At 41.5% G+C, this 21797-nt stretch overlaps 2 protein-coding genes across 4 annotated transcripts in view; one reads left to right on the top strand and one right to left on the bottom strand.

Annotated features, from left to right (window-relative positions):
- Positions 1-524: 524 nt before the first annotated feature.
- LOC124184300 (tropomyosin-2-like) lies at positions 525-2296 on the top strand. The gene is made up of 7 exons (XM_046573847.1): positions 525-558; positions 801-1093; positions 1232-1365; positions 1481-1669; positions 1744-1819; positions 1920-2052; positions 2164-2296. Exons 2-7 carry the CDS (start codon positions 854-856, stop codon positions 2244-2246), a joined length of 855 nt encoding a protein of 284 aa, XP_046429803.1. The 5' UTR covers positions 525-558; positions 801-853; the 3' UTR covers positions 2247-2296.
- A 15944-nt stretch (positions 2297-18240) lies between these two features.
- The window catches only part of LOC124184219 (furin-like protease 2), a 58814-nt gene continuing 55257 nt past the window's right edge, over positions 18241-21797 (bottom strand). For 2 of the 3 annotated variants that reach the window (XM_046573674.1, XM_046573673.1), the window contains exons 9-16: positions 21004-21403; positions 20674-20861; positions 20187-20435; positions 19583-20054; positions 19260-19459; positions 18882-19163; positions 18597-18784; positions 18241-18385 (exon numbers count right to left, since the gene is read on the bottom strand). In XM_046573674.1, coding sequence (XP_046429630.1) covers positions 18278-18385; positions 18597-18784; positions 18882-19163; positions 19260-19459; positions 19583-20054; positions 20187-20435; positions 20674-20861; positions 21004-21403 — 2087 coding nt within the window. In that variant the 3' untranslated portion in view covers positions 18241-18277. The remainder of the gene's footprint in view (positions 18386-18596; positions 18785-18881; positions 19164-19259; positions 19460-19582; positions 20055-20186; positions 20436-20673; positions 20862-21003; positions 21404-21797) is intronic. The other variant, XM_046573675.1, reaches the window with a different exon arrangement.

Genomic DNA, 21797 nt, shown 5'->3' with positions numbered 1-21797 from the left:
TGCTAAATCGGAAATTGAAAATTCATTATTATGGATTGCTGTTGATCACCGAAGAAATGGAATCTTGCAATAGTTGATTATTATACATTTGAACAACGGAATACAATTTATCAATTTCTCAACAATGGTGAATTTTCTGAGATGTAAATGATTTTTCGTATCAAGAGCGTAACGATTTATGGATTTACACCCTTGTCTGATAACGCCGACCACTCGGGGTGTAAAACCGTGTTTTACGGTCTAGATACGAAAACTACAATGGATTAATTTGGTAGAATTGCGGTAGTATAAGTACCTAGCTATAACATATCAGAAAATTCGAAACATATTCAATCATATTGTGCCGTCTTAAGAGTCTGTCTAAATAAGAAACATTTTCTACGCAAGCAAAATGTGCGTGACAAAGCGCTTGAAGAAGTCTAAGAATCTCTTTGTTGTCTAAGTAAAGCACCGATCCTCTTTTTCCTTTTGCATTTGTGGTACTCTATAAAGCATCGTTCGTTTTGGTCAGCGAGTGCAGTAACCCGTTCGTTGTCGTCTTGATCATTTGAATAAAAGGTTTCTTCAGAATTTGATTAAATAATATTATATTTCTCCCTTATGTGTGGTATCGAAAATCACGGAAACGAAAGGCAACAAAAGCAATTTACTTGGTTTCGGTTAGTTTATAACTACCATAAGTTAAAAAATTTTGAAGTTCTGCAAACTTTTTTATTTATAGTAATTACAGCTGTACAAAACTCGATAATTAATATGTATTCAACCGTGCCTGTAATAAATGTATTGTTTTATTTTCGAAGACGAACACCATCCTCTACTGTATTCGATAGCCGAAAATAACTCACAATTCGTGATGAATGCAATCAAGAAGAGGTTGCAAACTTTGAAGGTAGAGAAAGACTTAGCAATGGACAAAGCTGACACGTGTGAACAAAAAGTAAAAGAAGCGAATCGTAGAGAGGAAAAACTTCGCGATGAAGTACGGGATCTGGCTAAAAAACTTCTTCAGATGGAGCACGATTACGAGATCAGCACGGCGCAGCTGGCAAAGTCTAACGCAGACCTTGAGGAAACGGAGAAGGCATTTATCTTGGTTAGTTTAATTGATTCCTTCATTGTTGGGCTAAACAATTAATGTGTCCAAAAGTCGAGGCACATATTCACAGTTCACCGTTAGAATTCGAAGATACCCCTATTAAATTCATCCAGGCGAGTGTCTATTTAATTTCAGACTCAATCGGAATTAGCAATCCTTAATCGAAAAATGCAGCAATGTATGATGGACCTGGAAAAGACGGAAGAACGAAGACTGATAGCTCAGGTAAAATTGACTCAGGCGACTGAAACAGCGGATGATGCCAAAAGGTTAGTATGGTTCCTGGATTAAAGATCATTTGAAGAAAAATTTCAACATGGTTATTGGACTAGATATGGTTATTTCCTCGGTCAAATATACAAAAATTCCGCAATTTTTCCGTAGAATCTGCAAGGTACTGGAAAACAGAAACAAGCTAGACGAAGAACGTATGGATCATTTGACAACTCAACTTAAAGAAGCTAGATTGATTGCAGAGGATGCCGATTCCAAATCAGATGATATTTCAAAAAAGTTAGCCCTGGTCGAAGATGAATTGGAAGCTGCGGAGCACAGGGTTAAATCAAGCGAAGCGTCAGTACCGACCCAATATTTTGAATTTGATTTTTTACTTTTTTAGAATCTGAATATTTTTCTAATCTCCATAGAAAGATAGCGGAGCGGGAAGACGAACTTTTCATCGTGGGGAATATTTTGAAGTCGTTGGAGGTTTCCGAAGAAAAGGTAATTTCTTAGCTATCTCAGTGTCAACGAGATTATACCGAGAGTTTATGAAAGATGTAGAATGATGCAAAAATGTTGATGAATATGTTTTGGGTGACAGGCGAATCAACGGGTGGAAGAATTTAAGAGTCAGCTAAAGACTTTGAAGGTGAAATTAAAGGAAGCTGAGAAACGAGCTATAACAGCAGAAAAAACTGTCAGAGCTTTCTTGATGGAAATGGATATACGTGAAGGTCAGTTTCATGATGATCCTAATTGACAGAATAAGGTTCTTTAATAGAATAGTTTTTCGATCGTGGAACATGTCCTGCAAATATGAGTAAAAATCGTTTTTCTCTACACAGACAATTTGCACAAGGAAAAGGATAAATACAAGTACATCTGCGACGACATGGACTCGACCTTTGCTGAGCTCACTGGATTCTAAAATGTTCCACTATAATTGGATGTTTAATTTATGTGTGGTGTGTGTGTGTTTTCATATTTTTCTATCACCTCGTGTAAGCCTTCTATGTATTTTGACGACGAAGCCTGTTGAAACTCATAATATTTCAAGGATGTATACTTCGGCGGTCACAAAATTTTTTACGTAATAACAGAAATTACACCGTAGCTTTCGTTAATTTTATTTAGAGTTGATTATACGATGAACTTGTGTATGCGATACTGGATTATTGTGAAAGTCATTTACTTATTTTACTCCTCTATTTCGACTCGGATTGTAAAAACAAATTTTATGTTTCACAAAATAACCTGTACACTTAGAAAATGGTATATTACTTAGTTATGCGTGAAGAAGATCATGAAACTTACTATACTCGATCTCGTACATTTGTTGTATGATTGACGTCATTATAATATGCGACGTGAAAAAGGGGTGCTGAAATCAGTATTGACTGGAATATTCGAGTGTGTGCAATACTTCGGATATTCCTATTGGTTGGCAGGGAAATGAGAAAAATGTAATTCTTTTTGAACTATTCAGTTGCAGTGAAACTTCCTAACACCGGACATCTTTCAGGCTGAAATTATTGTCAGTTATTGAGAGGTGTACGCTATTCAGAATATATTGACGTGTAAATTGTGCGTCTTCACAATTTTGGACAGTCCGTTGTGAACGGAAATCCCTTGTTCAGTGGTATCAGTTAAGAAGAGTTTCAGTGTCTCGTATCATTAATAGCGGTTCCATATCGAAGAACGTTAGATTTGGGTGCGGGTAAATGTATAACCCCATTGGATCTTTCGTGAAGATTTTGGGGATTCTTAATATTGCTGTGATCACTTTTTGATGCTCTAGGACGATGTCGTTTTGCGACAGGGATCAATTGCACGCAGTCCGAATAAGCAGCGAGCAACGACTCAAAAGTTACAGCAAAAACGAAACATTATTTTTGCGATTTTTCTGCTGTTGGTTTTTGCTTTGTCATTCGTCTGTTGTTGGTCCTACGCTCTTTTCGAATCTGAGACCTAAAATAGACAAAAAAGTAAGGCTAATCGCTTTGCACTTTTGGCGAAAATTTTCGCGATTTTGACAAGTGCTGGAATAAATTCTTTCATGCACTATTCCAACGTAATTTTGCGAGAGAAATCGATTGGGCGCAGTCCCAACACGCTGCGAGCAACCTATAAAAAGTTACAGCCGAAAAACGAAGAAATTTATTCATCAATCCTCTGCTGTTGGTTCTAGGTACTTTTCACTGCGTTTTCTGAGTTCCTGGGGATCCAATTAGTCAGGAAACGGTGATGCAGATCGAATCTGAGACCAAAAATTTTCGGCCCCAAAAATGAATAAAAAAGTAAGGCTAACCCCCCGTTTTTTTTGATATCACTGGTAAAAATGCCTTATGCACACCCTGGAGCTTCGCGCAAGAAGCTTCAGGGTAGTGTGGGACTCGCACCCACTAAATAACCAGCGATCACTGTGGTATGATTAGGGGGGATTCCCCGGAACCGCTCGAGGCATAACCTCAGGGATCCCCCCAGCTCCTTCGTGCCTATGCGCGGACCTTACTCTAACTCCTATTCGGGAGTTGCGCCTCCCAGCCCTCACCGCTACATCCTATGCTCAGCGTCCTTTCGCGAAGGACGACCCTGCCCGCTGGTGGGACGTCTTCGGTTACCACTACGACGAGAGCTCCGCTTAGCGGAGCTGCCAAGCGTATGGAGACCGCCACTCGGTGCCCCGTGTTCGCGTTATTGAGCACCCTGCCCGTGCGAGTCCGGGGGAAGATGGATCCGGCTCGACCGTCCCATCCGCCGTCCCTCGGGCCGGGGGCCGAGGAGAGAGAGGCAGAAGAAGAAGAAGAAGAAGAAGAGGGGCATGGCCGGGACGACCCTATCGTCAACCTATCACCTAGCGTCTCACGTTCCTATCCTTGCACCAGATTCCATGTTGCCCTGCACCCCTCCCCTCCACTCCACCTCTGACCCACAGCGCCGACCCAAAGCACGGAGCTGATGCCGGCCGGTGTCTCGTCCCGCCACCGAGGAAAACCGCAAAGTACCCGTGGCCTGGCAGGACTTGGGTCACACGGAAGGTCATGCTCCCGTGTGCCCTGTCGAACCATCCCGTCCAGTTCGATAGAATGGATAATCTTAGCCTTTCGGTTGGGAAGTCCCGCACTTCCGAGGTGCACCCTCCATTGCTCGCGGGCTATGGGCAGTTCCTCCTCCCTAATCGCCTTGACCATGCTCGGGAACCAGGTCCTGGTCGACCGCAGTTCGCGCACTCTACGAAATGTGCGCTCGTACGCATCAGCCAATAGATATAGTGGCGGGGTCCTGGCCAGTATCGAAGCGGCCACAAAGGAGGCCGTGCGATATGCCGCAACCACTCTAGCGCATATGCCTCTCTGGCACCTCGTAATCACCTGCTGAATTTACTTTGAGGACCTCGCCACATCCCCCCACACCGGAGCGCCGTACAATATCGCCGGGAATAGCATTTCAGCATATAGCCTACGCCTGGATTCGGATGGCCCCCTCACGTTTGGCATCAGCTTCGCCAGCGTCCTCGTGACACCTCCTAGCCTAGCCTCCATGGAGGCGAAGTGCGCTTTGAACCTCAAGCCGGGATCCTCATATGGATGTAATTTAATGTAATTTTTCATCGTCCAACTGTCGCAGAACGACAGCGTTATTAGCTGACCCGTTAACTGATGGATATATCTTCAGTCAACGACTGACTATCGAAGGGCCTGGCCGCTTGAGGCTGGAATCGGCAGGAGAGATAAAGTGCGTATTTCTTGTATGAAATGTGAAAACTAAAATCATTGTACATCATATCATATCATCATACATCATACATCATACATCATACATCATACATCATACATCGTACATCGTACATCATACATCATCATACATAGTACTAAAGTTCGAAACCAAAGTTTGGATGTCGGATGTCGCCCAAAATTTTTTTTCTCTTGACGTAATCGATTTGAAATCGGCTAGCAGAATTCCTCAGTCTGGAAACAGCCGCGCAGTAGAGCGGACGGATGAGAATCGCGCTCCGCAGATTTCGAGTACCGGGTTCTCTACTTCCTCGATCCTGCGCTCCGGGTCCGCTACTTGGTGGAACTTGACTTCCAGGACAAGCGCTCCGTAGCTTCTGCGCTCCAGGTCCGCTACCTAGTGAAACTCGACTTCCAGGACAAGCGCTCCGTAGTTTTTGCGCTCCGTAGTTTTTGCGCTCCAGGTCCACTACCTCGTGGAATTAGACTTCCAGGACAAGCGCTCGGTAGTTCTGGCTGTCCAGGTCCTTGACTAGTAATTGTAATTATATTTGATCTAAGATTTTTTAAACTTGTCACGTTAAAACAAAGTATTTCAATTCATTTTTCGCGCAAGGACAAATTCAGTAGCTATGAATGCGCTAATAGAATTCATGATGTTATAAATTAATTAATTAATTATATTAATCCTTACACAATATTTTTGATGTGTTCTTATACTGAAAATATTTATTACTATTGCAGGCATATTGCAGGACCCGAGGTGGTTATCGGTGGTTGTTGGAGGTGGTTGCCGGTGGTTGAAGGTGGTCGGAGGTCGGCGAGGAGGAGGACGAGGAAGACTAGGAGAAGAAGGTGGCTGAGGATTTGTGCTCGGTGAGTAAAACACTTTTATAATATTTGATGGCAATTGTAATTATATTTTATCTAAAATATTTCAAACTTGTCATGTTTACATTGAATTATTTAAATTCATTTTTCGCGCAAGCACAAATTCAGTAGATATAAATGCGCTAATGAAATTTATTATATTATTAATTAATTAATTAATTATATTAATCCTTACACAATATTTTTAATGTGTTCCTATACTGAGAATATTTATTACTATTCCAGGTATAACCCGAGGTGGTTGGCGATGGTTGGAGGTGGTCGAGCTGGACGAGGTGGAGGACGAGGATTCGTGCTCGGTGAGTTTGACATTTTTACAATATTTGATGAAGTAGAATCAGCATCAGGAGTAGGATCGGGGGAAGATGTAGAAATAGGAATAGAAGTAAGTAGGGCGGGGTGGGTCGTGAGGGGGGTGGGGAGGGGGGGGGGGGAGGGGATATTATCATATCAAGTTATCAGTAATAAGCAATTGCGGGTAAAATATTAGCTTACTTTTGTAAGTATTTATGAATATAGCCTCTATGAATATTCATTGTTGGTATATAAGTTCTGGCAACGTACCTACTTTCTGTAAGAGATGTTGAAGATTTTCAACATAATTATGTTTCAGTTCTGTGCCCCACCTAGCGATCCACTAGTACATATTCTCCGACGTGACATCGCTGTGCTACGTATAAAGAAGAAAAGATTTATTAAGATGCAGATTGCTCCTCACTTCTTGCCATTGTGTTTTCAGCCATTGTTCTGCTGTGTGTTTAAAATTTAGGACAGTATATAATATAGAATATCAGGTACAGCTACGAATATAGCACTGCAATAAATCTTATAGAAATGAGCTCTCATTGAGATTTCTCTGTATTTATAAATCGACGCGAGGAGGCAAAAATCAATGTAATGCCATCTGTAAGGTAATTAGACTCGTATTTGCACTACGAGAACTCGTTGGGCATTTTGCGGTGAAGTTTGAAAAATTGTTGTACAAGAAATTAAATAACTGTAAAAATGGAGAAATAATATTATCTCTAATAGTGAATGTAGCTAATACAGCTTTAACCGTATATTGATTATGTTAATGATCTATTGTGACAAGATCGGAATTAGATAAGCTCTCTAAATACTCTTTTCTAGTCTATTAATTTATATCATGTATATGTAAATGTATATTTCTTCAGTTTATACAATCACTGCACTAGGATTAACCTTGCCACGTTTTATGGTGCGCTTGTGTAATTTGTATATTATTAACCTTACGTTTTACTCTATTTGCGACAAGTTGTGAGTGTTTCTAATTTCTTGGCTATTATTTATGTACATGTATGTGTATATATGTATATGTATACTTATGCATGCGTATATACATGTATACACATATTTAAAACTAGATTTTTACAATAAACACAGAGGTTTTAGTATATTCACATACGGATTTCTGTGTATAGGTATACTTGAACTAAAATATCCTTATCTCTAACACGGAGTTCTTCGTAATTCGCATTTGTTCTTGTAACCCAATGTCCTACATACGATGAGAAAAATCGAGATCCAACTTGACTGAGTCTCAAAGCCCTGTTGACATAAAAGCAGCTATTTGATAGAAATTATAGTTTATAGTTCATACAGCCCATTGCATGATATTTCATTATAAATACATATGTTTCAATGTATTTAGGAATAATTTATCAGATATACAAAGGTCATGTGCAAATAATAAATGAATTCGACCGCAGATTGATGTATTCATTGGAGCTTTATCAATAAATTTAAGCTTTGTTACTTCTCTTGTTTTATTATAGATAATTAAAAACATTTCCGACTATTCGTGCTGTGGAAGCATGGGAATTAAACCAAATGTAGCAAAAGATTAGAAACAGTGTATGTAGAGTACGGGTATTTTTCTAACAATGCAAACACGTGCGGCTAGCTTAGTTTTCACATATCTAGAATACCACGCCTTGCGAATTAGCTTTCCAGACAGAGATGAATGATGAATTTTAAGGACTGCATTATCGTTGTTGAATACTCTATGCCTCATGAGAAAAGAAAATCTGCAACGAAAAAATTGATGCACTGGATCATCGTCGACTTTAACTTTTCAAATGTCCTACCATTTTCGAACACCTCCAACCATCCTATTTACTTATATTACTAGATCAGCTATGATATGAAAAGAGAAGAATTATTCATTTCGAAATGGGATTCGATTCGACGCGCGCTCGATGTATTCCATAACATTAGTATTCATAATTATTCCAACAACTTTTCATTTGCTCTCTCGATCTTGAATTTTCATAGGCATAGAATCGAAACGTTGTTTTAGCTGGTCGCAAGTTAAGTATCTGCGTTGGGTGGAGGAGTAGAAATGTTTTTCGAAGAGTATTCGGATGGAAAAAAATTCAGAGTAACTGCAATACATCACGGATGCGCTAATTTTGAGCGAGATGAAATGGATGCTTCGTATATAAGACAGTATTTAACGCTGCGTAGTGATTTAAAGACCTAAAAAGGTGATAGGGAAAGAAAGAACGAAGCTTCTTAACACTTCGAGTGTATTTCAACACACATTTGAAAGATAGGAGCGAAATTTTTCACCATCCAACTGTCGCAGAACGACTGCGTTATTAGCTGACCCGTTAATTGAAGGATATATATTTAGTCACCGGCTGACAATGGAAGGGCCTGGCCGCTTGAGTCTGGAATCGGCAGGAGATATAAGGTGTGTATTTCTTGTATGAAATGTGAAAACTAAAATCATTATACATCATATCATATCATCATACATCATACATCATACATCGTACATCATACATCATCATACATAGTATCAAAGTTCGAAACCGTAGTTTGGATGTCGGACGTTCAGAAAGTGACGTCACCAATTCAAAATCAGCTAGCCGAATTCCTCAGTCTGGTAACAACCGCGCAGTAGAGCGGACGGATGAGAGTCGCGCTCCGCAAATTTCGAGTACTGGGTTCTCAACCTCCCAGATCCCGCGCTTCGGGTTCGCTGCGTATTTCGAGTACCGGGTTCTCAACCTCTCGGATCCCGCGCTTCGGGTCCGCTACGCGGTGAAACTCGACTTCCAGGATAAGCGCTCCGTGGTTCCTGATTCACGTTTATAATAAATTATTTCAATTCGTTTTCCGCGCAACCCCAAATTCGGTAGCTGTCAGTCCGCTAATAAAATTTCTCGACTTCCAGGATAAGCGCTCCGTGGTTCCTGATTCACGTTTACAATAAATTATTTCAATTCGTTTTCCGCGCAACCCCAAATTCGGTAGCTGTCAGTCCGCTAATAAAATTTCTCGACTTCCAGGATAAGCGCTCCGTGGTTCCTGGTTCACGTTTACAATAAATTATTTCAATTTGTTTTCCGCGCATCCCCAAATTCGGTAGCTGTCAGTCCGCTAATAAAATTTCTCGACTTCCAGGATAAGCGCTCCGTGGTTCCTGGTTCACGTTTACAATAAATTATTTCAATTCGTTTTTCGCGCAACCCCAAATTCGGTAGCTGTCAGTCCGCTAATAAAATTTCTCGATTTCCAGGATAAGCGCTCCGTGGTTCCTGATTCACGTTTACAATAAATTATTTCAATTCGTTTTTCGCGCAACCCCAAATTCGGTAGCTGTCAGTCCGCTAATAAAATTTCTCGACTTCCAGGATAAGCGCTCCGTGGTTCCTGGTTCACGTTTACAATAAATTATTTCAATTCGTTTTCCGCGCAACCCCAAATTCGGTAGCTGTCAGTCCGCTAATAAAATTTCTCGACTTCCAGGATAAGCGCTCCGTGGTTCCTGATTCACGTTTACAATAAATTATTTCAATTCGTTTTCCGCGCAACCCCAAATTCGGTAGCTGTCAGTCCGCTAATAAAATTTCTCGACTTCCAGGATAAGCGCTCCGTGGTTCCTAGTTCACAATTACAATAAATTATTTCAATTCGTTTTTCGCGCAACCCCAAATTCGGTAGCTGTCAGTCCGCTAATAAAATTTCTCGACTTCCAGGATAAGCGCTCCGTGGTTCCTGATTCACGTTTACAATAAATTATTTCAATTCGTTTTTCGCGCAACCCCAAATTCGGTAGCTGTCAGTCCGCTAATAAAATTTCTCGACTTCCAGGATAAGCGCTCCGTGGTTCCTAGTTCACAATTACAATAAATTATTTCAATTCGTTTTTCGCGCAACCCCAAATTCGGTGGCTGTCAGTCCGCTAATAAAATTTCTCGACTTCCAGGATAAGCGCTCCGTGGTTCCTGATTCACGTTTACAATAAATTATTTCAATTCGTTTTTCGCGCAACCCCAAATTCGGTAGCTGTCAGTCCGCTAATAAAATTTCTCGACTTCCAGGATAAGCGCTCCGTGGTTCCTGATTCACGTTTACAATAAATTATTTCAATTCGTTTTTCGCGCAACCCCAAATTCGGTAGCTGTCAGTCCGCTAATAAAATTTCTATAACTTTACAATCTTCTCATAATCTTTTTGGTAAAATATATCGATAAAAAAATTATATTAAACCTTACACGGTATGTTTGATTTGTTCTCATGCTGAAAATATTTATTAGCATTCGAGGTATAACCTGAGGTGGTTGAAGGTGGTCGGAGGTGGACGAGGAGGAGGACGAGGAGGACGAGGATTTGTGCTGGGTGAGTAAAACACTTTTATGATATATGATGGCAATTGTAATTATATTTCATCTGAAATATTACAAACTTGTCACGTTTACAATAAATTATTTCAATTCGTTTTCCGCGCAACCCCAAATTCGGTAGCTGTCAGTCCGCTAATAAAATTTCTCGACTTCCAGGATAAGCGCTCCGTGGTTCCTGATTCACGTTTACAATAAATTATTTCAATTCGTTTTCCGCGCAACCCCAAATTCGGTAGCTGTCAGTCCGCTAATAAAATTTCTCGACTTCCAGGATAAGCGCTCCGTGGTTCCTGATTCACGTTTACAATAAATTATTTCAATTCGTTTTCCGCGCAACCCCAAATTCGGTAGCTGTCAGTCCGCTAATAAAATTTCTCGACTTCCAGGATAAGCGCTCCGTGGTTCCTAGTTCACAATTACAATAAATTATTTCAATTCGTTTTTCGCGCAACCCCAAATTCGGTAGCTGTCAGTCCGCTAATAAAATTTCTCGACTTCCAGGATAAGCGCTCCGTGGTTCCTGATTCACGTTTACAATAAATTATTTCAATTCGTTTTTCGCGCAACCCCAAATTCGGTAGCTGTCAGTCCGCTAATAAAATTTCTCGACTTCCAGGATAAGCGCTCCGTGGTTCCTAGTTCACAATTACAATAAATTATTTCAATTCGTTTTTCGCGCAACCCCAAATTCGGTAGCTGTCAGTCCGCTAATAAAATTTCTCGACTTCCAGGATAAGCGCTCCGTGGTTCCTGATTCACGTTTACAATAAATTATTTCAATTCGTTTTTCGCGCAACCCCAAATTCGGTAGCTGTCAGTCCGCTAATAAAATTTCTCGACTTCCAGGATAAGCGCTCCGTGGTTCCTAGTTCACAATTACAATAAATTATTTCAATTCGTTTTTCGCGCAACCCCAAATTCGGTAGCTGTCAGTCCGCTAATAAAATTTCTCGACTTCCAGGATAAGCGCTCCGTGGTTCCTGATTCACGTTTACAATAAATTATTTCAATTCATTTTTCGTGCAAGCACATATTCAGTAGCTATGAATAATCTTATACAATTTATTATATTATCAATTAATTAATTAATATTCTTATAATATTTAATGGCAATTGTAATTATATTTCATCTGAAATATTACAAACTTGTCACGTTTACAATAAATTATTTCAATTCATTTTTCGTGCAAGCACATATTCAGTAGCTATGAATAATCTTGTACAATTTATTATATTATTAAATAATTTATTATTTACATTAATCCTTACACAATATTTTTGATGTGTTCCTATACTAAAAATATTCATTACTATTCCAGGTATTACCCGAGGTGGTCGGAGGTGGACGAGGAGGAGGACGAGCTGGACGAGGAGGAGGACCAGGTGGACGAGGAGGAGGACGAGGTGGACGAGGAGGAGGCGGGGTGGGTCGTGGGAGAGGACCTCTCCTCTCCTCAGAGGAGAGGAGGGAGAGGGGTGGGTCGTGGGAGAGGACATCTCCTCTCCTCAGAGGAGAGGAGGGAGAGGGGTGGGTCGTGGGAGAGGACATCTCCTCTCCTCAGAGGAGAGGAGAGGGAGGGGGAGGGAGAGGTGGGCGGGGAAGGGGAAGGGAAGGGGCGGGAAGGGGCGGGAAGGGAAGGGAAGGGGGAGGGAGGGAGGGTGGGCGGGCGGGAGGGCGGGCGGGTGGGCGGGAGGGAGGGAGGGAGGGAGGGAGGGAGGGAGGGAGGGAGGGAGGGAGGGAGGGAGGGAGGGAGAGAGTGGAGGACGGATGTCGATGCGAGCCGTTAGAGTTAATAAAGCAGTACACCCCCCCCCCCCCTCTTGCGCCCACCCGCCCGCCCACCCTCCCTCCCTCCCGCCCACCCGCCCGCCCGCCCGCCCGCCCGCCCGCCCACCCTCCCTCCCTCCCTCCCCCTTCCCTTCCCTTCCCTTCCCGCCCCTTCCCTTCCCCTTCCCCGCCCACCTCTCCCTCCCCCTCCCTCTCCTCTCCTCTGAGGAGAGGAGATGTCCTCTCCCACGACCCACCCCTCTCCCTCCTCTCCTCTGAGGAGAGGAGATGTCCTCTCCCACGACCCACCCCTCCCCCTCCTCTCCTCTGAGGAGAGGAGAGGTCCTCTCCCACGACCCACCCCGCCTCCTCCTCGTCCACCTGGTCCTCCTCCTCGTCCAGCTCGTCCTCCTCCTCGTCCACCTCCGACCACCTCGGGTAATACCTGGAATAGTAATGAATATTTTTAGTATAGGAACACATCAAAAATATTGTGTAAGGATTAATGTAAATAATCAATTATTTAATAATATAATAAATTGTACAAGATTATTCATAGCTACTGAATATGTGCTTGCACGAAAAATGAATTGAAATAATTTATTGTAAACGTGACAAGTTTGTAATATTTCAGATGAAATATAATTACAATTGCCATTAAATATTATAAGAATATTAATTAATTAATTGATAATATAATAAATTGTATAAGATTATTCATAGCTACTGAATATGTGCTTGCACGAAAAATGAATTGAAATAATTTATTGTAAACGTGACAAGTTTGTAATATTTCAGATGAAATATAATTACAATTGCCATCAAATATTATAAAAGTGTTTTACTCACCCAGCACAAATCCTCGTCCTCCTCGTCCTCCTCCTCGTCCACCTCCGACCACCTTCAACCACCTCAGGTTATACCTCGAATGCTAATAAATATTTTCAGCGTAAGAACAAATCAAAAATACCGTATAAGGTTTAATATAATTTTTTTATCGATATATTTTACCAAAAAGATTATGAGAAGATTGTAAAGTTATAGAAATTTTATTAGCGGACTGACAGCTACCGAATTTGGGGTTGCGCGGAAAACGAATTGAAATAATTTATTGTAAACTTGAATCAGGAACCACGGAGCGCTTATCCTGGAAGTCGAGAAATTTTATTAGCGGACTGACAGCTACCGAATTTGGGGTTGCGCGGAAAACGAATTGAAATAATTTATTGTAAACGTGAATCAGGAACCACGGAGCGCTTATCCTGGAAGTCGAGAAATTTTATTAGCGGACTGACAGCTACCGAATTTGGGGTTGCGCGGAAAACGAATTGAAATAATTTATTGTAAACTTGAATCAGGAACCACGGAGCGCTTATCCTGGAAGTCGAGAAATTTTATTAGCGGACTGACAGCTACCGAATTTGGGGTTGCGCGGAAAACGAATTGAAATAATTTATTGTAAACGTGAATCAGGAACCACGGAGCGCTTATCCTGGAAGTCGAGAAATTTTATTAGCGGACTGACAGCTACCGAATTTGGGGTTGCGCGGAAAACGAATTGAAATAATTTATTGTAAACTTGAATCAGGAACCACGGAGCGCTTATCCTGGAAGTCGAGAAATTTTATTAGCGGACTGACAGCTACCGAATTTGGGGTTGCGCGGAAAACGAATTGAAATAATTTATTGTAAACGTGAATCAGGAACCACGGAGCGCTTATCCTGGAAGTCGAGAAATTTTATTAGCGGACTGACAGCTACCGAATTTGGGGTAGCGCGGAAAACGAATTGAAATAATTTATTGTAAACGTGAATCAGGAACCACGGAGCGCTTATCCTGGAAGTCGAGAAATTTTATTAGCGGACTGACAGCTACCGAATTTGGGGTTGCGCGGAAAACGAATTGAAATAATTTATTGTAAACGTGAATCAGGAACCACGGAGCGCTTATCCTGGAAGTCGAGAAATTTTATTAGCGGACTGACAGCTACCGAATTTGGGGTTGCGCGGAAAACGAATTGAAATAATTTATTGTAAACGTGAATCAGGAACCACCGAGCGCTTATCCTGGAAGTCGAGAAATTTTATTAGCGGACTGACAGCTACCGAATTTGGGGTTGCGCGGAAAACGAATTGAAATAATTTATTGTAAACGTGAATCAGGAACCACGGAGCGCTTATCCTGGAAGTCGAGAAATTTTATTAGCGGACTGACAGCTACCGAATTTGGGGTTGCGCGGAAAACGAATTGAAATAATTTATTGTAAACGTGAATCAGGAACCACGGAGCGCTTATCCTGGAAGTCGAGAAATTTTATTAGCGGACTGACAGCTACCGAATTTGGGGTTGCGCGGAAAACGAATTGAAATAATTTATTGTAAACGTGAATCAGGAACCACGGAGCGCTTATCCTGGAAGTCGAGAAATTTTATTAGCGGACTGACAGCTACCGAATTTGGGGTTGCGCGGAAAACGAATTGAAATAATTTATTGTAAACGTGAACCAGGAACCACGGAGCGCTTATCCTGGAAGTCGAGAAATTTTATTAGCGGACTGACAGCTACCGAATTTGGGGATGCGCGGAAAACAAATTGAAATAATTTATTGTAAACGTGAACCAGGAACCACGGAGCGCTTATCCTGGAAGTCGAGAAATTTTATTAGCGGACTGACAGCTACCGAATTTGGGGTTGCGCGGAAAACGAATTGAAATAATTTATTGTAAACGTGAATCAGGAACCACGGAGCGCTTATCCTGGAAGTCGAGAAATTTTATTAGCGGACTGACAGCTACCGAATTTGGGGTTGCGCGGAAAACGAATTGAAATAATTTATTATAAACGTGAATCAGGAACCACGGAGCGCTTATCCTGGAAGTCGAGTTTCACCGCGTAGCGGACCCGAAGCGCGGGATCCGAGAGGTTGAGAACCCGGTACTCGAAATACGCAGCGAACCCGAAGCGCGGGATCTGGGAGGTTGAGAACCCAGTACTCGAAATTTGCGGAGCGCGACTCTCATCCGTCCGCTCTACTGCGCGGTTGTTACCAGACTGAGGAATTCGGCTAGCTGATTTTGAATTGGTGACGTCACTTTCTGAACGTCCGACATCCAAACTATGGTTTCGAACTTTGATACTATGTATGATGATGTATGATGTACGATATATGATGTATGATGTATGATGATATGATATGATGTATAATGATTTTAGTTTTCACATTTCATACAAGAAATACACACCTTATATCTCCTGCCGATTCCAGACTCAAGCGGCCAGGCCCTTCCATTGTCAGCCGGTGACTAAATATATATCCTTCAGTTAACGGGTCAGCTAATAACGCAGTCGTTCTGCGACAGTTGGATGGTGAAAAATTTCGCTCCTATCTTTCAAATGTGTGTTGAAATACACTCGAAGTGTTAAGAAGCTTCGTTCTTTTTTTCCCTATCACCTTTTTAGGTCTTTAAATCACTACGCAGCGTTAAATACTGTCTCATATACGAAGCATCCATTTCATCTCGCTCAAAATTAGCGCATCCGTGATGTATTGCAGTTACTCTGAATTTTTTTCCATCCGAATACTTTTCGAAAAACATTTCTGCTCCTCCACCCAACGCAAATACTTCACTTGCGACCAGCTAAAACAGCGTTTCGATTCTATGCCTATGAAAATTCAAGATCGAGAGAGCAAGTGAAAAGTTATTGCAATAATTATGAATGTTAATCTTATGGAATACATCGAGCGCGTGTCGAATAGAATCCCATTTCGAAATGAACAATTCTTCTATTTTCATATTATAGACGCATTGTTGCAGGTAATCTAGTTCGTCTCCTCGAAAATTATAAAATTTTCAGAATGCATCACGTATTAATCGTAAATAGATCATATTTATGAATATCGTACATGGACCGAATATACATGTATACTCTTTGGTCTCTGCTTCGTTATTACATCTGATCTACTATTATTCATGATTTAAGTATACATTCTTCTCTCGGGTACCTATATTTTAATTAAATCACTGTTTTTCTACGAATGTTTGAAGAAATTTATTCTCATTAATTTCTTGTATCGCCGACAACTCGGTAAGTACACACAGGCTAAGTACTGGCTTGGGCTTACCATTGCGAAGACTGTGTTACTCGGAAGGTGAATGCAGTCAGCAGCATGTCGAAATCCGGAACCCTCTGATGTTCTGCAATAAGTTCTCAACTCTATCATTGGAACATCTCAGGGAGCGCAAGCGCACGACGATTTTCGGCTGTTACACCAAAGCCCATTAGGGCAACTGTCTTTATATTGTTCAGTCAACGGTAAGGCTAACCCTTTGCATTTTTGGCGAAAATTTTCGCGATTTTGAAAAGTGCTGGAATAAATTCTTTCATGCATTATTCCGACGTAATTTTGCAAGAGAAATCGATTAGGTGCAGGCCCAATACGCCGCAAGCAACGCATTAAAGATACGTTCACAAAATGAGATTTCTTTCGTTTTACATGTGCTGATGGTTCCACGCTCTGTTTGGTACGTTGTCTGCATTTCCTGGGGGTCGAATTAGTCGAGACAGGATCATACAAATCGATTCTGATGATCAATCAAGTGTAAATATCTGCGTTTTAAGATTAAGTAATAAATGAAACTGTTTTCCAATATAATTCATTTATATTTTCATAATTGTGTTCATCATAAAAGTACAATAATAATAATAGTAATAATAATAAAATATCAAATCATGACGAAAAATCGAATATTCACATCATGCGTTATAGATTAAGAATAGTAGATTACAATAGAATTGTTTGTTATTCCCCTTACAAGGAATGCGAAACTACGGAAAATTAATCATACGAAACAAATATAGGTTGAAAATAGAACAACAGAGAAAGACAAATATTAAACAAAATACGTACACAATTAAATGATAACAAATTATTAGAAAATGAATTGAGATGAATCATGGGATACTATTGGAATCACATCGCGTAACTGGGTCGTAAAAATACACAGGGTAACGTCTATTTTTTCAATCTGATGGTTCGTAATGAATTTACAAGAATGTCCCCAAGGATAAATACTACGCTGTTTCTAAAGCGTTTGTTCCTCTTCGATTAGCATTTGTTTCCCTTATATTTTTTAAACATACGCCGATAATAGATAGTTTATCACCATTGCTAATGACTGCGATATAGGTAATGGAGAGATTTATAGTTCTGGAGAAATTTTCAGACTTGTATATTGTATAAAAATGATTCAATGTGTAAATCAATTCTGATACATTTTTTTACAATAAAATGACGAAAAGGGAACTTGAGTTATCCATTCATAAAGTTGAAAAAAGAAGGTATGCTCCGGCTACTACAGTATTTAGAATTCCATCTAACGTTCACTACGAGATTCTTGTACATGTAACGATGAGTTGTTATAAATTGGGAACTAGTCTTGAAACTCTTTCTAGAAAAAATGTTACGGCTAAGCAGATTTAAAAAAGAAAGGATATCACTAATCAGGCACTTTACAATATTTTCTTCTACTATAGCGTGAGTTTTGATAAGTTCACACTGTAGAAACGAACGAAACGCACCGACTTTTTCAATCCAATATGTATAGATTAACTGTACGTATACTCCTAATCGTCCACTAGTCGCACACGACACATTTACATACAGTTTGATAATATTTCTGACATTCAGATCAAGACAATCGGTTAAACTGAGTTATATACAAATGACGATCAGTAAGTCAAAATACTTCTGGTCACTTGCGTACAACGATTTTCAAGGTGCGCTTGCATGTGTCCTGAATTACTATCAATCCTATATCACTATATGCATCTCGTCACACACTGGGCAGATCTCAACTTTGAAAGTCATCTAGGAGTGTTGTCTTCTAGTGGGTGCGACGAAATTCGAGCTTAGGTCATTAGCTGAGTTGTATCATCCGCGTCCATTTCATCCATAGGTTCCACCTGCACGGCCAATTTTGTGTAGCCGAGAGTCGACTCTCTTCTCCTAGATATGGCCTATACATGCAACAGACAAGTATAAGTCTAATATTATGCATAATTAATATTGCATATTAAGTGTCATAGGCAGGGCTGATTACGTTTTCTCGTGATTACAAATGTGCTTCATTTTCACGTTACATAATCATGGAATGAATTTTACATACACAGCTTCTCTGATTTTACGATTAGTTCAAGAAGCCTAAATTCGTAGAAAATCATGACTAACCTGAAGAGCGACAAATATCGCGGCGAACAAAGCGATTGAGGCAACGCAAATAGCAACTGCAAACGCAGTGGCTGCTGTTACAGCTAATGATGCAGAATCCTCGGTTCTGCCAAAGCTATCTGAAACCCCCTGACCTCCGTCTCGGGAAACTGTCCGCTTTCCAGCTGGAGAGCTATTCCGGCAACCACCTGGATCAGGAAATGTTGACATGGTAAGTGAGATACAAAATAATGTTGAGGTTCATCAAACATCTCACTATCAGACTCAAGCATAAGTTTAACCCACCCGTTGCTGGATTACATATACAACAGTCTTGATCCTCGGCATTATTGATACCAGCTGGACAGCAAGGGACGCATTGATTGTTCAGTTTGTCGATGTGCAACGGCGCAGCGCATGACAAGCAACTAAACTTTCCCGGTCCCGTACATCTCTGACAGCTTGAGTCACAGCTTTTGCAGAGTTGTGTCACCGAGTCGTAATATTGGCTACTGAGACATTCTATACAAAGGCCCCCATCCAGCATTGAGTGAGCAGGACACGAGGTACACCCTAGCGGCCCTTCGGCTGAAACCAATTTGACATTAGAATGACGTTAAGAGTCCAAACGAATATAGGTTCCCCGTGAGTAATGGACTAGATAATGATTTCATATTTTATCACCTCTACATGTTTTGCAGTAATGATGACACTTCTGACATCCAAAGCTGGTCCTAAAGAATCCTTCGGGACATTCCGGATGACATTCTCCTGCAGCCAATTGCCAGCCTCTCGGACAGGTTACACACTGATCTCTCCTGGGTCCAGAACAAGTCCTGCAGGACATGTGACACTTTGCGCATTGTCCACGATCGCTGTAATATCTGTAAAAGCAATATTATGATAATTCCTCACTCATAAAAGCAATATTGTAGATTGTTTTAAGGCCTTATCAAATTAGTGTCCGCGACATATGGTGCGTGAGGTTAATTCATTTCGCGACTCACCCGTCAGCACAGGAAGATCTACAATCGCCACTCTGCAGCTGAAGTCCATCATTGCAAGTGGTACAGTTCAATCTGGACGTGCAGGTCCTGCATGTATGAAGGCAGGGTAGACAAAGAGGTTTGCCAGCTGGCTGGGCGACGGAATAGTAACCGTCCTCGCATTGAGCGACACATTTTTGACCCTGTAGAAGCAGTGCCTCTTGGCAGGAGACGCAGGAGTCACGGGTGGGTCCGGCGCAAGTCTCGCATGTCGAGTGGCATCTCTTGCACCGTCCGTTTTCGTAATATTCAGTACTGTCGCACCGCGTACGACTCGCTGGGGCACAGAAACTGTTGGCGTTCAAGTTCCAGTCACGGATGCAAGTGGTGCAACCGGAGGATGTGCACGTCAAACATCCCGTGGGACACTGAACACACTCTCGCCTTTTCTTATCAGGGCTAAATCCCGTTGGACAAGAAGCCAGGCACGTACCTATCGGTGTGAAAATTGATCTTATAGTTAGAAAGATGCTGCAACTACTAACTGGGACCCTAACAAGTTGTTGAAGTAAAAGTGAGGTGAATAATTTGACTACAGAAACGAAATGAATATTTGAAAGTTTACCTTCGGAAAAATAGAGTCCAGGCCGACAACCGATGCACTGAGTTTCACCGGTGCCATTGCAAGTTTCACAGGATACATGACAGGCTTCGCAGTTATAATCCATCGTTTCGTACGTGTTTTTAGGACAGGCAGCGTAGCACGTGTTTTCGTGCAAGACTAAGTGGTGTTCGCACGCAGTGCAATGATCCGAACGATTTTGGCAGCTAGCACAGTTTGCCTCGCATGGTATGCACGTTCCGTTTTCTAAATCTGAGGTTCGGTATTGTGTTTTAATGACAATTATGCTGATCTGGCTGCATTCCATTATAGTATGAATTTTTAATTAAAAATTTTGACGCTATGGAAAGTGTAAGTGCAAGGTTAAAGTTGAGCGTGCTAACGAGGTTTACCGGTTCGAGAATTTATGAAAGATTTAACCCAAACTAAATGAAGAACTCGAAAAAACACTTTCCACGAGTTGACCGATTTTGATCCCTTTCAAACCTACTCTCATAATATCCCTCGGGGCACTGTTGCAGGCAGACAGCAAGATCCGTGACCAGAAGATGAGCCGGAGCACAGGAAAGACAAGAGTCCTGTCCCGCGCCGGCGCAGTTTTCACAGCTTTCGTGACAGGGCCAGCAAAGTCCGCCCTGATTTGGAAAGCTCCTTGGAGGGCATCGACTAACGCAGGTGCTGAAACGGCAAGATTCGCAGAACTTTTCAATGAGGGAGTCAAGAGCAATTGTAAAGAGGTTGAAAAATCGGGCGATCAAAGCACGCCCGTGAGTGGTATCAGGGTTGGGAGGAAGGATGGGCCTAGAGAATTTCAACTCACTTATCAAGTCTGTAGTTTTTGCATGCAATGCAATGCGTCGGCCCATCACCGTAGCAACCCTGCGAGTCACACTGTGGATCGCATCTTTGATTTACAAAGCGATCACTGTTTGACGCGACATCATTTGGCAATTGGTTAGTCAGTATTGACGCAGCAGAGCCATCGAGGCTAGCCACGGACTCCTGAACATTCGAAGCAGATCCTGTGAAGGCACCCTGGTAGGTCTGAAACGCAGATACGCCAAAGAAGTCGGAATTGTAGAAGCCCTGGGGCAGGTGGGTTTGTGAGAAGGGGGATAGTATTGAGGGGTTCGCTTGTACCGGATTAAACTGCTGCGTCCGAATCCTAATCGGGTTGGTAGCCGTTCCGTAAAAGATAAGCTGCCATTTCTTCAGTATTCCTGTAACATCGTTAAATGCCCTAATTCAAAAGGTGGGTATATTGCGATTGATACGGAAGCCAAGACGGACAAAGACGACAAAATTAAAATTTTAGATCATATATGGCTTCAGGCAAGGTTCGGTCGCCCGGCATGCATACGCAGGATGACATAGCTGAAAGATGAAACGAAACAAGTACTCGATCAAAACTGTCATAAACGTATCCAACTTGAAACAAGTCATGCGATGATAACACCATATGGTCGAACCTACAAAAGTGAAAAAGCTCAGTGAAGTACAAATGAAAGAAACGTGGAACAATGACACTGTGCAACAAAATAAGATGTCTCGTAAACTACTGACTGACCTTCAAGTTTTACTCAATTTTATTCAACAAGCCGGTTGTTAAACTGT

This window comes from Neodiprion fabricii, chromosome 6 (assembly GCF_021155785.1).
Source record: "Neodiprion fabricii isolate iyNeoFabr1 chromosome 6, iyNeoFabr1.1, whole genome shotgun sequence".
Classification (NCBI taxonomy): domain Eukaryota; kingdom Metazoa; phylum Arthropoda; class Insecta; order Hymenoptera; family Diprionidae; genus Neodiprion; species Neodiprion fabricii.
Note: the sequence above shows the minus strand (reverse complement) of the source record. Positions and strands in the feature narration are given on the sequence as shown.

Excerpts from the sequence above, each read along its gene's own strand:
- LOC124184300 (XM_046573847.1), top strand. The coding sequence starts at position 854 with ATGAATGCAATCAAGAAGAGGTTGCAAACTTTGAAGGTAGAGAAAGAC. Across the intron at positions 1,366-1,480 it reads ACAGCGGATGATGCCAAAAG|AATCTGCAAGGTACTGGAAA; the intron begins GTTAGTATGGTT and ends ATTTTTCCGTAG. Across the intron at positions 1,670-1,743 it reads AGGGTTAAATCAAGCGAAGC|AAAGATAGCGGAGCGGGAAG; the intron begins GTCAGTACCGAC and ends TAATCTCCATAG.